Source organism: Leptopilina heterotoma, unplaced genomic scaffold (assembly GCF_015476425.1).
Source record: "Leptopilina heterotoma isolate Lh14 unplaced genomic scaffold, ASM1547642v1 Lhet_311, whole genome shotgun sequence".
Lineage (NCBI taxonomy): Eukaryota > Metazoa > Arthropoda > Insecta > Hymenoptera > Figitidae > Leptopilina > Leptopilina heterotoma.
The window spans coordinates 291745-309301 of NW_025111012.1; the positions used below are offsets into that span (position 1 = coordinate 291745).

Genomic DNA, 17557 nt, shown 5'->3' on the forward strand with positions numbered 1-17557 from the left:
CTATAACACTGTGACCTCACAGACATCTGTGAATGCTTCACAGGTGCTCGTTGTATGAACTGTTTTTGAGGATAGTACAATGAAACCTCGATTATCCGAACTAATTTAGGCAAGGCTAGGTTCGGATAATCGAAAGTTTCACTGTAAAAACAAAGTCTTCCTTTAAGCCCGAAATTTGTCTTTTTTCAAGGTGTAAACGGAAGTAGACCATGTTGGCTGAATGTCAGTAATGATTAGAAGTTTAAAAAGAATACTCCCCAATTGATACAAGTAAGGTGTTAAATGAACTGAAATTCAACTGTAAGCTAGTAAGAAGGCAAAAATTTAGCCAAACCATCTAGCTAAACCATCTAGCTTACAGTTGAATTTCAGTTTATTTAACACCTTACTTGTATCAATTGGGGAGTCTTCCGTTTACAAAAAAAAAGAAAAAAGACAAATTTCGAGCTTAAAGGCGGTGTCAAAGTCGATGCGATTTTTCCATTGAAGCTCAATGCAAAAATCCAATCGACTTTGACACCGCCTTAAAGAAAGACTTTGTTTTTACAGTGTATGTTCATATTCTTGAATTTTATTAAAATAAACATATGTCACATTTAATTTCTTATAACAAACAACAATTATTAAAACTATCAGTGGAAATTTCTCTCTTTAAGATAAAGAATTAAATGCTAATGCACATATATATTAGGTGAAATTAAGATTATAAAATGTTTATAAACTTGTTTATAATCGAATTAAAATATTAACATACTAATAAAACTAAACTTTCTGTCTAAGATTCACCAATTATAAATATAATTTATGGACTTATATATTATTAATAAAACACGAGTCAAAAGTAAACCGGCGACGCAACGCGCTATTCAGACTTTTCACGTTTGCAAATTGCGACCCTTGTGACGTCACAATCAACTTTTTCAGCCTCGCCAGACTTACAGTCAGCTGTTAGCGTACCTTATTAGAAGTTAATTTCATCTAACTTTTTATTAATACCATTGGATCTGAAATTAAGTCCGGTGTATTACAAATAAATTACAAACTGAGTTTTATTTAAGTAAGAGTACAACTAACTTTAATTTTCAGTTAGTTTTTATGATTAAATAAAGTTGATAGCTTAAGATAAGTCAAAAATTAAAACTAGCCACCATTAAATTTAAGACTTTGTTTTTACTGTGTTGGATAATAGAGATTTTAATTTTTTTCATATTTAAAGTAAAAAAATTGGATAGTTGGACTATATATATTTAATTTAATCCTTTTTTTAAATATGCATAAGTATATATATACGTAAATATATATTAATTAATAATGTTAAAGAGAAAACCAAACACAGTATATTTAAATTTAAATTTTATTTATCAATTACTTATTTTCACAAATTTATAGAAAAGTAAGGAAACAAACTTCTCTTTACCGATGTTTTTATTCGACTTGTCCGGTTATCCAGACTTGTAAGAGGGCAAAAATTCCCCCTCTCTTACCTAACAAAGGCAAATTTGAGACCTTCTTGGCGCCAAACCCCCTGCCGGTATATAATCCGTTGTCAGACACCTCTTTGTTTATCTCCTTGACCTCTCTCAGAACTCTATTATCCCACGACTAGGAATTTTCCAAAAATCCGCTCTCAACACACACACACACACTAACATATAAATTCTTACAACTACTATAATAATCTGAACACAACACTCAAACATTTTAAAGTTAAACATTAAAAACTAAGGCACACAAACAAAGAAATACATATCAATGCCTCAAAGGCAACCAAAAGTCCCCCTTCCTTCATCTTAATTAACCCCTTGACTGCTGATGGCAAAGATCTTTGCCATTTCGGACTTTGCTCTGACTGCCGGAAAACTGACAATCTTTGCCATGATAAAAATTGATGTAACAAAGTCAAAAATGGCTGAAAATTAAAAATAAAATAATTTCTAAAAAGTTAACGCTATGCAGAATGCGACGCACGTTTCTGTTTTTAAATTCAATTAATTATAAAAATGTTATAAATTTTTAAAAACAACACTTTTAGCAAATTTTTCAAAATCTTTGCCATGGAAAATACAATGCATTTTTATTTTAAAAAGGTCTAAAATCGCTTAAAAACTATTACTCGGAGGTTTTCGGGGTCGCTGATTACGAATATGATGTCAGTGTTTCAAAATTCAAAATGGCGGATCCAATATGGCAGACGACTTTTTTAAAAAATGATCCAATTTACCTGAAATTTGTTACTCGGGGGTTGTCGGGGTCGCTGATTACGAATATGATGATGATTTTTCAAAAATCCAAAATGGCAGATCCAATATGTCAGACATTTTTTTAAAAATTTTTGGATTCGCTTGAAAATTATCATTCGGGGGTTTTTAGGGTCGCTGATGACGAATACGATGTCAGTTTTTCAAAATTGCGGATCCAATATGGCATACCGTGGAGATCCACTTCACCCATGAACTTATTGGAAAGGTGAAATGCGTTAGGACATTTCAATGGAATTTCAATTTTTGCACTCTTCTTATAGCTGTTCTATGAAACCGGCATTTGTAAAAGTTGTTCTGCTTTTATGATAAAAACAAAATTAAAAAAAAAATGTCCGCCATATTGGATCCGACATTTTGAATTTTTAAAAACAGACATCCGATTCGTCATCAGCGACCCCGAAAACCCCCGAGTGATAATTTTGAGACGCATGCTTATTCCCGAAATCTTTTTTGACCAAATAGGTATTTGATATAAAACTACTTTACTTAAAATTCACATAATATGCACATTATGTGACATAAATTTCATTGTAGACAAAAACCATTTAACATAATAAATATCATTTGTCATAGAATTCATTAAACAGAAATATTATGTTATTTAAAACTCAGATAACTTAATTCCCATTTGACATAAAAATTATGTAACATAAATTTCTATTGACATAAAAATCATTTAACATAAATTTCTTTTGACATAAAATTCATTTAACGTAAATTTTATTTGTTATAAAATTCATTTGACATCAATTTCATTTGGCATAAATGTCATTTAACGTAATTCTCATTTGACATAAATATCATTACACTTAAAATTAGCTTGACATAAATTTCATTTGACGTAAATATCATTTAACATAATTATTATTTAACGTAAAATTAAATTTATATAAATTTTATTTAGCATAAATTCCAGTTAACATAATTCTCATTTGGCATAAAATTTACTTGACATAAATTTCATTTAGTATAAATCCCATTTAACATAATTTTCATTTGACATAAAGTTCATTTGATATAAATTTCATTTGACGGATAACTCATTACACATAATTCTCATTTGACATAAAATTCAGTTGTCATAGATTTTATTTTACATAAAGATCATTTGACATGGAAATATAGGCGCGAATTTCAAAATTGTCGAATCACAATGTTGTTGATAATATCTAATTGGTTACTTTTAAAATTCGCGCCGATATTGTTATGTAAAATGTAATTTGTGTAAAATGATTTTTATGTCAAATTAGAATTTTGTTGAATGACTTTTATGACAAATGAGAATTGTGTTAAATGTCTTTTATGTCAAATGAACTTTATGTCAAATGAAAATTATATTAAATGGGATTTATACCAAATAAAATTTATAACAAGTAAATGTTATGCTAAATGAGAATTATGTTAAATGAAATTTATGATAAATGAAATATATATAAATTTAATTTTACGTTAAATAATAATTATGTTAAATGATATTCACGTCAAATAAAATTTATGTCAAGCTAATTTTATGTCTAATGATATTTGTGTCAAATGAGAATTACGTTAAATGACATTTATGCCAAATGAAATTGATGTCAAATGAGTTTTATAACAAATAAAATTTACGTTAAATGAATTTTATGTCAAAAGAAATTTATGTTAAATGATTTTTATGTCAATAGAAATTTATGTTACATAATTTTTATGTCAAATGGGAATTAAGTTATCTAAGTTTTATGTAACATAATATTTCTGTTTAATGAATTCTATGACAAATGATATTTATGTTAAATGGTTTTTGTGTGCAATGAAATTTATGTCAAATAATGTGCATATTATGTGAATTTTAAGTTAAGTAGTTTTATATCAAATACCTATTTGGTCAAAAAAGATTTCGGGAATAAGCATGCGTCTCATAATTTTCAAGAAAATTCAAAATTAAAAAAAAAATATCCGACATAATGGACCCTCCATTTTGAATTTTGAAAAACTGACATAGAAATCGTCATCAACGACCCCAAAAATCCCCGAGTGACAAGTTTTAAGCGAATACAAAATTTTAAAAAAAAATTTCCACCATATTGGATCCGCAATTTTTAATTTTTAAAAACTGACATCGGATTCATCATCAGCGACGCCGAAAACCCCCTAATGATAATTTTCAAGCGAATCCAAAATTAAAAAAAAATGTCCGCCATATTGGATCCACCATTTTGAATTTTGAAAAACCGACATCAGATTCGTAATCAGCGACCCCAAAAACCCCTGAGTAACAAATTTCAGGTAATTTGGATTTATTTTTAAAAATCCGTCCGCCATATTGAATTCTGAAATACCGACATCAGATTCGTAATCAGCGACCTCGAAAACCCCTGAGTAACAAGTTTCAGACGAATTGGACGATTTTTTATTCTTGGCATTCTGGGCACATTTAGTGTTTTTCAGCCGGCAGTTAAGGGGTTAATGTAATTTCAAACATACTTTTTCCTGTACAAAACGTAAGTCTTTGTACTTAAGAAATTTTTATCAGCTTCGTCGAAGGTCTCAATAGTGTTCTTGCTCCAATTTGGATTTCAACGACTCGGACTCTGTTGTCTGTTCCTGGAAGTATTCGTGTCACCAGTGCTTTTTTCTAAAGGTTTCTTGGTGAACTGTAGGCAATTACGATGACCACATCTCCAACCTTCAGTGGATCTGTTTCGGCGGTCCATTTTGACTTTGGGAGCAAGGTGGGCAAATATTCCTTTAACCAGCGCTTCCAGAAAGAATCGGCATAAGATTGTGCAATACACCATTGTTTTCTTGAACAGGAACTGATACCGTTGAATCTAGAAAAAACATCACCCCCCGAAGAGCTCCTCAACAGAAAATGGTTAGGCGTTAACGCCTCCTGATCTCGAGGATTTAAAGAGACGTGAGTGAGAGGACGCGAGTTTACCGAATGCTCTGCTTCTGCCAGAAAAGTAATGAAAACTTTCTCTTTAGGCACTTGTTCTTTTAAAGTTACATAAAGAGCAGTTTTAACAGAACGAACTAATCTTTCCCACGCGCCCCCCATATGCGGTGCATCAGGTGGAATGAAGTGCCATTTTATCCCTAGACCTGTCACAAATTCTGATTGTTTATCAAAGTTAAGATCCTTTTGGATCGTGCGGAGTTTATTATTCGCCCCGACAAAGTTTCTCCCATTATCGGAGTATAGAACAGCAGGTTGACCTCTTCTCGCAATCATTCTCCGTATGGCCATTATAGCCGAATCAGTGCTAGCAGAATGAACGATTTCCAAATGGATTGCCCTAGTCGTTAAACAAGTAAATCGGGCAACCCATCGTTTCTCCCGACGGCGACCTATTTTGACTATTAAAGGGCCAAAGTAATCAAGTCCGCAATGAGTAAATGGACGTTGCCGATACCCTAAGCGTGCAGTTGGAAGATCAGCCATGATCGGAAAGGTCGGTTTTCCTTTCTTTATTTTACAAACTTGATATTTTACCGTAACTGATCGCAATGCATTTCTAAGGTTTACTATCCAGTATCTTTGGCGCATTTCATTTATAGCCAGGTTAGGACTACCGTGGTTGGCCTTTTCATGATAGGAATGAACGAGTAACCGTGTTATTATATGTTTGCCATCTAGTATTGGGGGATAACTATTGAAAGAAGAATCTACATCTACATTCACGCGACCTCTAACACAGAGCAAATCATTTTCGTCGACGAAGGGTGTCAAATTTTTGAGCCGGCTCGAATTAGCAATATGTTTTTTGCTGTTTAATGCCCGTAGTTCTGATCCAAATGAGTAACTGTATTTGCTTAATTAACAAATTTTCGGCTTTCTTTAAATGTTCAATTTCTAATTTAGAAACGTTTTTACCTTTCAATTTTTTGACTGCGACAAGTACCCAAGCCATACTACGTAGCAAACGAATCCATTTGGAGAAACGCCCAGGGTCCGGAGTACATGTTTTCCGAGTTTGCTCCATTACTAAAACCTGTGCCTTCTTTCTTTCCAATTGTTCTATATTGGTATCCTCGGCTTGTTGGAATGTTTGCCTGGGCCAATCACTTTCCTCAGAACGTAAGAAAGAAGGACCCGAGTACCATCTATGATTTTCATGCAATAAAATTACACTAACCCTGGTTGCGTCATCTGCCGGATTCTTATTTGAAGGTACCCATCTCCAGTCCGTTGGATCGGTTAAATCGGCTATTTCTCCTAATCGGTGAGAAACAAATGTTTGATATGGTCGCGGATCTGATTTATTCCACAATAAGACCGTCTGTGAGTCGGACTAATAAAAGCATTTATTTGTGCGAATGGTGTGTTCCTCCTTAATTATTTTTCTTAATCGACTAGCCAATAAACCTACTTGAAGCGCTAACCGCGGTATAGACATTGGTTTTAAAGGGGCTACACGACTTTTACTGGCAACAAAACTCGTGCGAGTAGACCCATCATCGAATGAGAATCTTAAATAGGCAACAGCCGAATATGCCTATGAACTTGCGTCACAAAATATATGTAACTGCGTGAGAATTATGTTTCTATTTGGTGGTAAATAGCACCTCGGAACGGAGCACCAGCCAACATTCGGTAAGTCCTTTATCCACGATTTCCACAATTTGTTTTCGTTATCACCTAAAGGCGCGTCCCACTCGATTCCACTGACCCATACTTCCTGCATTAAAATTTTTGAGTGAATGATAAACGGAGCAAGAAAACCTAGAGGGTCAAATACTGCAATTATGATTCTCAAAAATTTGCGTTTTGTGGAAGGTCGCTCCTCGTGTAAAATATCAGGGGGAATTTTTGCTATTCCTACGTTGAACAGAAAGACATCCTCTTTTGTTTTCTAAAAAAGGCCAAGTGCTTTTTGTGTTTTTAATTCAGTGATGTCGATATTGAGACTAACGTCATTGGAATCACGCTGATTCCCTGGAATTGATTTTAATACTTCGGGACTGTTACAGGACCAAGAATGCATATTAAATCCGCCTTGTTCGTTTATAAAGGAAACTTGCTTAATCATCGTTACAGACTCATTTTCAGTATCTACACTTTTTAAGAAATCGTCCACATAAGAATCGTTTACTATAGCTAAAGCTGCTTCTGGCATACTATCTTTAAATTCGTTAGCATTTGCATTTTTTACAAATATCGCACTACTAGGTGAGGATTTTGAAACAAAAATCAAAGTATTCATTGTGTACTCATCCGGAGAACGGTCTCTATCTTTTTCTCGCCACTAGCTCCTCCGACGGCCGCAAGCGGCCGTCTACGGTGCTAGTTTTTATATGTCCATTGTCCAAGTCCATTATTTCATTAATAATAATATTCAAATTTTTTCAGTGAATAATTAGCTTATTTATATTTGAAATGTTGACGTTTTTTTTGACAATGCAAAATAAGATTTATTATGAGTACTTTCTCTTAACAAAAATAAAATTTATATATTCGCGCTCTTTTTAAATAACATACGACTGCAGCGCCACCTTCACATGTACAAACCATTTTAAAAACACCCTTCTATTAAGATTTTACATTCTCATTGCCCATTCTTTACTTCGATACTTTTCGATATATTCGACCTTTTCACTCCATGTCTTTTTTAATCTCGCCATAAAAATCGTTGCGCGTCGCGATCCGGTGGATGCAATTTTACCCTGAGGAACATATCCTTAATATCTCCTTTAAGACCTATTTGATGTTGTCTAAATCGCATTAAAATTCCGATCAAAGATTTTAATAATTCCGGTTCTTTGAGAAGCCTATCGTTTAGACTTACTCCCCCCGTTTTTGAAGCCGCATCAAAAACTAATCTAACCTTTTTATCCCTGCTTGGGCCTAAGACACCAAAGTGCGGTATATAACATATATTCTCCCCAAAATCTGTGTTTATTAATCGTTCCGCGTAGCCGGCATCCATAAATCTCTGCATTTCACTATAGTATAAATTAGCGTAGGCGGGGTCTCGATCTAATCTTTTTTCGAGAGTTTTTAATCTATTCAGAGCGGTTTGCTTACTATTGGGATTTGTGATACCCTCGTCACGACTCCAAAGTAACCCAGTTTGCCAACTTTTTCCGTTTCGAATTGTAGTTTTCTGCAATATTTTATTCGTTTTTTCTACGGACGAATTAACCTTCTCGAATGAAGATATGCCTAGAGCATCAATATGAAAATAATTTTTAACGAGATCGTGTAACTCGTGGTCCAATATAGCACAAAGGAATTGATGGTCATCTGTCGGTTTTTAAGGGTGTTTTGCAAACAATGCCCGATTTGCCGATGCCTACCCGCGAACCCGTGAATGATCCAACCCAGTAATGTTCGAGACGCTGCTATCGCTCTATTATCCGATGACCGAATTTCTCGAGAGACAATTAAGTGCCAATAATCTTGACCAATAAGAATAGTGGGAATAGCTTGATTATAAGATCGGATATCCAATCCGTTTATGTGTTTGAATGTTTCGACTAGGCTTTGCTCAATTGATTGACGAGGTAAAGATAAGTTTTCTACTGTGTGTATATTTTCTAGGTTAAAAGTTTTTAACCCGCCAGTTATTTTTAATTTTACTTTTTCGCTATCAACGTCGATTTCATGATCACCAAGACCTTTTATTGTGAGCCGGGCAACTGGTCCAGACAAACCGATTTCGCGTGCAGTTTGCGAATTTATCAATGTTACAGTAGATCCATCGTCTAATAAAGCAAAAGTCTCTATTTTGTTTAAAGGACCTAACAATGTGACCGGAACATGATTTGATTCTGATACTGTTTGTTCAGTGTGCTTTTCGTCAAGTTTCGTCTGCCTCGAATTGTCGTGTAAAAGATTATGATGAGATTTACCACAATCGTCTACAATGCATGCGACTGCCATGCAGTTTGCAACTTGGTGACTTTTCCCCAAACATTTAAAACAAACTCTGTTATTTTTAACCCAAAACCAGCGTTGTTTTGGTGATTTATTTTCAAATTTTCGACACTTATTTATTAAGTGTCCCTTTTTATTACAATAATGGCATAAATTTTCTTTTTTATTTTTTACTTTGAGGTTTAGATTTATCATTTTGTGGTGTCTTTGGCAATTCTTGCACGACAGTCACAAGAACACTTTTAGATTTCCGAACACGTTGTGCGGTACCGACCAAACATTCCATTTCCGCTTCCTTTAATAAAAAATCGGCTGATTTTATTAGTCACGGTTCGTCTGAACTGTTTAAATGGATGTGTCTGTTGTACGAGTAAAGTAGTGCAGGCGGTAATTTATTAATTATTTCTGAAATCAAATCTGGGTTGCACAGATATCCTACGTGATTTAAAGAACGTATCGCGATTGCACCATTGTGCACCTTTGTCGCAAAACTAATAAGGTCAATTTTTCATGATGCTGAAGTCCGCAACGTTTTTAAAAACGAAAACGAAAAAATAAAGGGACGGTTTTTTTATTTTTGATTCTAACTCATGTTAATTTTTAATAATTGTATCTTAAGCAACAAGTAATTTCTTAAAAATTAAGAAACATGAAAATTAGAGATGAATTTAACTTGAAAAAAATTCTTTTTTGATTTTTCGTTTTTAAAAACGTTGCGGACTTCAGCTTCATAATTTTTCCGGAATCTAAACTAGGTAATTTTTTTATTTGGTGAACTATTTTTTCGGAAACTAAATCTGAATTTCCAAATCGCAATTCCAAAATTTTCATTATAGTGTGGGGAGTTGCATTTGTTACCATCAACGACTCTACAGCTTCTTTAGCAACACCCTTTAGGGCATCATAGAGTCGCATTACATTTTCGGCTTCTGAATAAGTACCCAATTTCGACGATGTTTCAAACGCTTGCTTAAATCTGATCCATTCCAAAGAGTCACCGGAAAATGACGGAAGACTCTTTGCAGTGGTAAGTCTATTAACTAAACGATTGGAATTATTTCCGCTCACGGAAACTTCTTGCAAGGTTTTCATAGTGGCTACTAAAACATCGCCAAGTCTAGGATCCGCTAATGCCACTATTGAAGCTGGTGGGTCATTATTCGTTAAGTTTTGAGCATAAAAATGTGAATTTTGTTCTCCCCTTCTAGACGCTACGCTATTTATCCACTCCGCGACACGACGATCCTCAACTCCATCATGACCCTCGAGAATGGAATGACGCGGTCCCGAACTACTACCTTCTTTGTTTGAGATAAAATTCTGAGAATCCACCACTGATCCTTCATTTTTTCTTAAAAAATCTAGCAGCTAATTTTTCATTTACTAACTTTAATTCGATTGTTTCCCTCTGCTCAAGCATTCTACGTTTTATTCGCGCCCTCTCCTCCGCAGCTTCAATATAAATCGATCGCCTTTTATATGAGAGTGACTCACTTACCAAACTTCTCTGAGAGTTACCCGTCTGACTGACTGTTGTAAAATCCGAAGAACCATGATCGACACGTTCAGAACTCCGCAAGGTCCGCTGAGAAGATCCATTGCCACCTCCCTGCTGCCGTTGATTCGCTTGGGATGATCGTCGCTGTCCATCCCCGTCCACATGGCCTGGCTCACCCTGTTGCGATATGTGTAGTCCAGAACCACCACGTGTCTCCCAGGAACGGTCACTACTAACCACGTGCAGACGTGGTAAACGCCTTCGCTGGTTTACTCCATCTGTTTCATCCTCTGGAGATCCTCTGCGTTTCCGAGAAGGAGATTGTCGCTTCCTAGGACGTCCACGCCTTTGCTTTTTAGGAACATTCCCATCCATGGCACAAATATACTATTTTTCTCACTCAAATTCCCAAGTTTTTTATTAGTTCCCGTGTTTCGGCTCCACACACACACTAACATATAAATTCTTACAACTACTATAATAATCTGAACACAACACTCAAACATTTTAAAGTTAAACATTAAAAACTAAGGCACACAAACAAAGAAATACATATCAATGCCTCAAAGGCAACCAAAAGTCCCCCTTCCTTTATCTTAATTAATTTAATTTCATACAAATAATAATATACTAGGGTGATTCTCCGCGTAGCGCACAATTTGGATTTTATTATTTTTGAAATTTTTTTTCAAATTAAGTAAAAGTCGATATAGAATTTTAAAGTTCAACATTCAAGAATAAAATATTCGTGGTAGGCCAGACAAAATAATTATAATTTTCTTTTTTACAATAAACACCCGGATGTAAAATTTATTACATTATGACGCACTGATTCCACCATGACGCGCAAATAAAACAGTTTTTTTAAACAAATTATTAGCGATTTTAATGTTTTTCTTTTTTAACGTCATTTGTTTTCACTAACCTTAGACTACTAAACTTGTTTTAACGTAAAATATAAATAATTATTCATTTTATTGCAAATATATTATGATTTGACCATGACGATTCTGTGATTCCCTATGCAACTTTCATGCTTGTAACACATATAAAACAGAAAAAAAATTTTTGCATTAATTTCTTTTTTAGTAATTTACTTAGGAGAGTTTATTAATGATTTTTATTAATGTTAAGTAATTTTTCGATTTGATTTTTTATGTAAATTATGCAGTTTTACAAAGTGATTATACCATGGACAAGAAATAACTACAAAAATATTTAAAAAATAAATTTTTTTTCACAAGTATTTTGTTTTTCTCAATTCAACTAACATAGACAATAAGAAAATGTCATATTCATTATATTTATTATTATATTTTACTAAAAAAATAACATTTTATATATTAAATGGTAGTGGGGACTGATTACACCATGACGATTTGGCACCTTAAAACAGATTTTTCAGCAAAATTATAAACTTTTAAATGAAAACGACAATAGATTGTTATTTGTTATCATGAAAATAAGTTATCCACGTTGTATTTATTACAATATATAAAACTGATTTGTTAAAAAACACCAGGGACATTAAATTCTGCGCTACACGGAAAATCACCCACTAATAAAACAGAGAATTCAGAATTTTTTAAATATTTTTTTGTCAGAAATTTTGTTATTTTGGTTATGAATTTTATTTTATTTTGGTTTGAAAGATTCGGGAGGTCAAAAAAAAGTTCGGATAACAGAAGTTCGGATAAAATTATTTTCGGTTCGGATAATAGAGGGTTCGGATAACAGAGGTTCGGATAATCGAGGTTCCACTGTATAAGTAAAGGATAACCAACACCTTGCTCATGAGCTGTGACAGTGTTATTGTGTCGCATTCTGCGAGCATGTGGAAGTCGCCTGTGATTCCATCACAAGTGCAAGTGTTTAATGTGTCGAGTAACAGCGCAGAAGCAGAACTAAGCATACAGGCATGCAGTGTGGTTGTGAAAACGAGAAACATTTTCTCTGAAAGTTTAATTGCATTTCTATTATTGACATTATAACCTCTAAATTTTGTATTATCCATAATATAAAAACTTGAATATAATATAATTTGTTAATTAATAAATAATAAAATTATTATTATATTTGTGAATTACTAGTTTAATATTTTTAATTCTTGTTATTCTATTGAAATAATCCATTTCTCCTTGCGACGTATATATCTAAAAATTTTTTTTATTTTTCAATATCAAATATTTCTATAAATCATTATATTATATTATATTATTATTATATTATATTTATTATGATAAAAATTATTAATTCATGTTATTTTGATAAGTTTAAACAAATTATAGTTCTCCTATAACTACTAAAGTTAATTTTAAGGTAAAAAATTGTAGTAATTTATTTATGTATAACAATGTTTAAAGATTTAAGAAATTTTGATTGAAGTTAAAGTTTATCATACATAATGAATTAAAAGAATTAAGTAATTTTTTTACTACAAAACATTAAAATTTCGAATAAGTTTAGTAGGGTTAACAAATTTTTAATTGAAAATTCCTTATTTATACTTTTTTCGTAAATTTAACAGTAACAGATGGATTTGTGAAGTCTTTAATATATTATATGTTTATCTCTATTCTTTTGGAAAATAGATTTAATAACTTCTGGAAACTATTGATCTTCAAATTTTAAATGGTTTATTATTAAGACTGATTACTTATAACGAGAAACTAAAATTATAATACGTTCTCGAAAAACTGAATGTTTTTAGTTTAAAAAATTAGTTGAGAATTTTTTTGAAATTAAAAATCTTTATGTATTAAAACTAATTATGATTAGTCCGCTTTTTTAATACATATCATAATTATCACTGAAATGCTTAAAACTCGCATATTTTCATCACACATGCTACCTGCACGAAGTGCGACTCATATGCGTAGCATATGAGGACGCATCTGTGAGATCCACTGCAGGCACGCGTGCGGGTTAACATGTGCGCGAAATATACCTGACAGTATGCGCACATCTTGCTATCTGCTGGGCTGTTTGTGAAGACCAGGAAGGAAGAGTAAGGAGACCGAATTATGCTTCTACAAATGTCAGAGTAATATGCACGAAAAGTGCTCACTGCTTTCTATTTGACCACCAATTTAGTTGATCATATGCGCATTGAACTAAGGTTCAGCGTTCACAGAAGAAAAGTGTGGTTATGTCAAGATAAATAGGTGTTGCATAGTTTAAACACTGTTTATTTTAAAAGCAAATTTATTTATTTGCAATTATGATATTTTTTAGATTTTCAAAATAATTTAATAATATATTTATATAAAGAGAGAAATTTTGCGAAGATGGTTAAGAAATTGTTTATATAAAAGAGATATTTCCTAAATATTTCACTGAAAGATTGAAATATTTCATTGCAAGGTCCTTGAAATATTGCTGCAAATAGGAAAATGTCCGCCTATGTGAAATATTGACGCGAAAGTTTAGAAAATATTTCATTGAAATATTCCTGCAATATTACACATGAAGATTCTGCAATATTCTGAAAATATTTCACAAAATTAAAAAATTTGTTAAACACCTGAAACCAATAGAAATTTTGTAAAATATTTTAAAACCCATAGGATTCTAGAAAGCAAAAAACTACTGCGCAGCTCATAGAAACTGAGTTCGACCTAGCACTGTAATATTTCAATTTTTCAGTGAAATATTCAGGAAATATTTAGGAAAATATTATGTGCTGTGTGGGAAAGACCGCCTAAATGTAAACATAAGATCTCACTCGCACAATTTCTACGAGAAACAGAGACAGAGATCACGGCTAACGCGCATGCTCCAGTAGATTGGTGGTTGACTAGAATGGAGTGAACCTGGCACTTTTCGTGCATATTATTTTGTTTGACATTTTTAAAGCTCTTTCAGAACATAAATCAGTCTCCTTACTCTTTCTTCCTGGTGGCGACTACAAAATCAGTTTGCAGACGGCGCAAAAGTTACTGTAGATAACACAGGAAATTTTTTTTCCCTGCGATTTGCGTAGAATTCCCCCAAAAAATAGTTTTTACTTGTTAATTGCTAAAGCAAGAAGGCATTAGCAAAATTATTTTTAATTAATTTAAATTTAGAGAGTTATAAAATTTATGCTGATTTTTTTATCCACAATTAGTAAAAGAAACTAGTTTCTATAGGAAGAAAATAACCGAATAAAATTTTGTAAAATATATATGTAATTAATTACCAGCGTAGAAAATATAGTTATTTTGACATGACTTATTAATTTACCTAATAATTCAATTTTTTACTAAATATTTAATAGAAATTTTACTAGTATTTGACTCAACAACTCACTTTTTGCTAAATCAAAATTGGTATTTTTAAGCGAATAATTTCATTTTGTATGGAGTAATAAATAAAAAAGGAATGGATGAAAAGTTTCAATTATTAAAAAATAAAAATTTCTGAGCCATAACAGTATGCGGAAATCTCTTTCACTGAACCTGAAAAAAATCTGGTGCATTTTTCTAACAAGGTAAACCAATCAGCTGGTGAAACCTTGTAAGATAATAACGAGACTTCATTTTTAGTTGGAAGCTTTTAAAGACCAGCTTTATGTTTTCTCTATTTTCTTCTTATATTAACGTAGGCAAAAGAAATGGGTGCAAAATTCTTCTATTTCAATCTTGAAATTAATTTTAAAAAGTGATTAAAATTATATTTGTACAAATAAAAATATACTCTCTAAATTTGAATATGTGAGATTTCACTTATTATAAGTCGTCTTCTCGATCAATAAGTACATATGCGGCATTCCAGGCCAAATCGGAAATTATTTTGCTTTTGCATCTCAAATTTTTTTTAAACATTTTTTTCTTTTAGTACTCTTTGAAATGAGCTACCTTGATTTTTTCAAATTTTTTCATAAAGCGGTTCAGGAGATACATATTTTTGAAAAATGACGTTTTTTACATAAATTTTTCTTTAAATGCTTATAACTCGGTCAAAAATTGATCAAATTGGACGTTTTTATAATGAAAAGTTTTGTTTTCACACGTAGTTTTTAATAAAATTATTTTTAAAAAAATTTTAAATAATTTACGATAAGATTTTAAAATTTTTTAAATAAAATTTCATTTTTAACAATGTATGTATCGATCAATTTTTTTCAAAATTTTTTGTGAGAAAAAAAGCACTAAATTAACAACTTTTAAGCCTTGTCGGATCGCGGGAAAACGATGGGATCTATTTATTTAAAATTTTTAATTTTTATATACACAGTGAAAACGGTAGGCCTAACTTGTCATTTGACCAAATCACAATTTTACACAGAAAGAAGGTTAAGTTTGGAGAGACTCAGTCTGAAAACACATTTGCAGTAAAAAATTTGGGTGATTTTGTCAAATGGCAAGTTTGTCATTTGGCCACCACTGCGTATATAAAAATTAAAAATTTCATAATAAATAGATCCCATCGTTTGCCCACGATCGGACAAGGCTTAAAAATAGTTAATTTAGTGCTAGTTTCTTACAAAAAATTTTGAAAAAATTGATCGATACATACATTGTTAAAAATGAAATTTTATTTAAAAAATTTTTAAATCTTATCATAAATTATTTTAAAATTTTTTTATTAAAAACTACGCGTGAAAACAAAACTTTTCATTATAAATACGTCCAATTTGATCAATTTTTGACCGAGTTATAAGCATTAAAAAAAATTTACGTAAAAAACGTCATTTTTCAAAAATATGTATCTCCTGAACCGCTTTATGAAAAAATTTAAACAAAATCAAAATAGCTCATTTCAAAGAGTACTAAAAGAAAAAAATGTTTAAAAAAAATTTGAGATGCAAAAGCAAAATAATTTCCGATTTGTCCTGGAATGCCCCATATACACTTATAAATAAGTAAATTTTTCACTTTTTTCATTTTTCACAAAATTTGTAAAGAAATATCACTTATTATGGGTTATTCTTCAACCCTTTGTAACTACTAATAAATGTAAACAACAAATTGTTAAAAATAATGATAATGTAAGTTACTAATTTTATTGCTGTAAAAGAGACTTGAAACATGCAGGATGACAAGTATATATATGGATATTTCTGTATATATTTGTATCCTTGTTTTTTTATTAATTACAATTTGATATAAAATTTTTTACACAATTCCGCATCACCCAGTTTTTAATTCAATTTATTATACAATGATATTTAAAAAGTTGATGCCAGTAAGAATGTACTTGGTAAAATTCATTTTCGACACTTTTTTCACAGCCACGCAATTAACTCAACGGCGAATAAGAGAAATCGATGATTGAAAATTTTGCTTCGCACGGTCAGACTCTTTTTGTAATATCTTGGGAACCCGTTAATATTTTTTGCTGATCTTGGTCCCTATTTAAAGCTTAGATTACAAGAAATAGTCTGAAAGTAGTAATTTTTTTTATCAACTTTTCTAAATTTTGCCAGGATTCAAAGTCAGAGTAAGAAATTGCGAAAAAAATAGAATTATTTTTATGTGTTTATAACATGACATCTCGCTTCCTATTGATACAATACAAATGAAAATAGTGTTATTTTATTATAAATTTAATAAGCTTTCCAATGCAATTTAAAAAAAGCTTCTAGCTTCATTTTTGACGAAGTTATCACTGTTTTTGTACGGGTGTGTTTTTTAATAGGTCGAGGTGTTAGCGGTCACACAATTTCCGCCGGTATAGTGTATTGTTGCTCCTTTTATAGATTATTGTAACTTAATGAAAATTGCAATAATAAATATGTTATTCCATTATATTTCGACTAAAATCGTGAAAATAAGCAAGGGTTCCAATTTTAATTGCTTTTTTTCATATTCATAAAGAAAAAAGGATAAAAGGGCTAAGAAAAACTAAGGGGCCGTACACATAATACGTCACGCGTCTAGGGGGAGGGAGGGGGTCTGAGAATTGTGACTAAGTGTGACATGGGGGAGGGGGGGGGTGAACTCATGTGTTACGTCA

The 17557-nt window shown here is 32.0% G+C and overlaps 2 protein-coding genes across 2 annotated transcripts in view; one reads left to right on the plus strand and one right to left on the minus strand.

Annotated features, from left to right (window-relative positions):
* Nucleotides 1-17557, plus strand: part of LOC122504709 (microtubule-associated protein futsch) — a 333942-nt gene that overhangs the window by 44527 nt on the left and 271858 nt on the right. The window lies entirely within an intron of this gene.
* On the minus strand, nt 4876-7360 carry LOC122504708. Its single transcript, XM_043615914.1, has 4 exons — nt 7157-7360; nt 6833-7096; nt 6118-6523; nt 4876-6029 (listed from the first exon to the last, which is right to left on the minus strand). The coding sequence occupies exons 1-4, from the start codon at nt 7358-7360 to the stop codon at nt 4876-4878; spliced, it is 2028 nt and encodes a 675-aa protein (XP_043471849.1).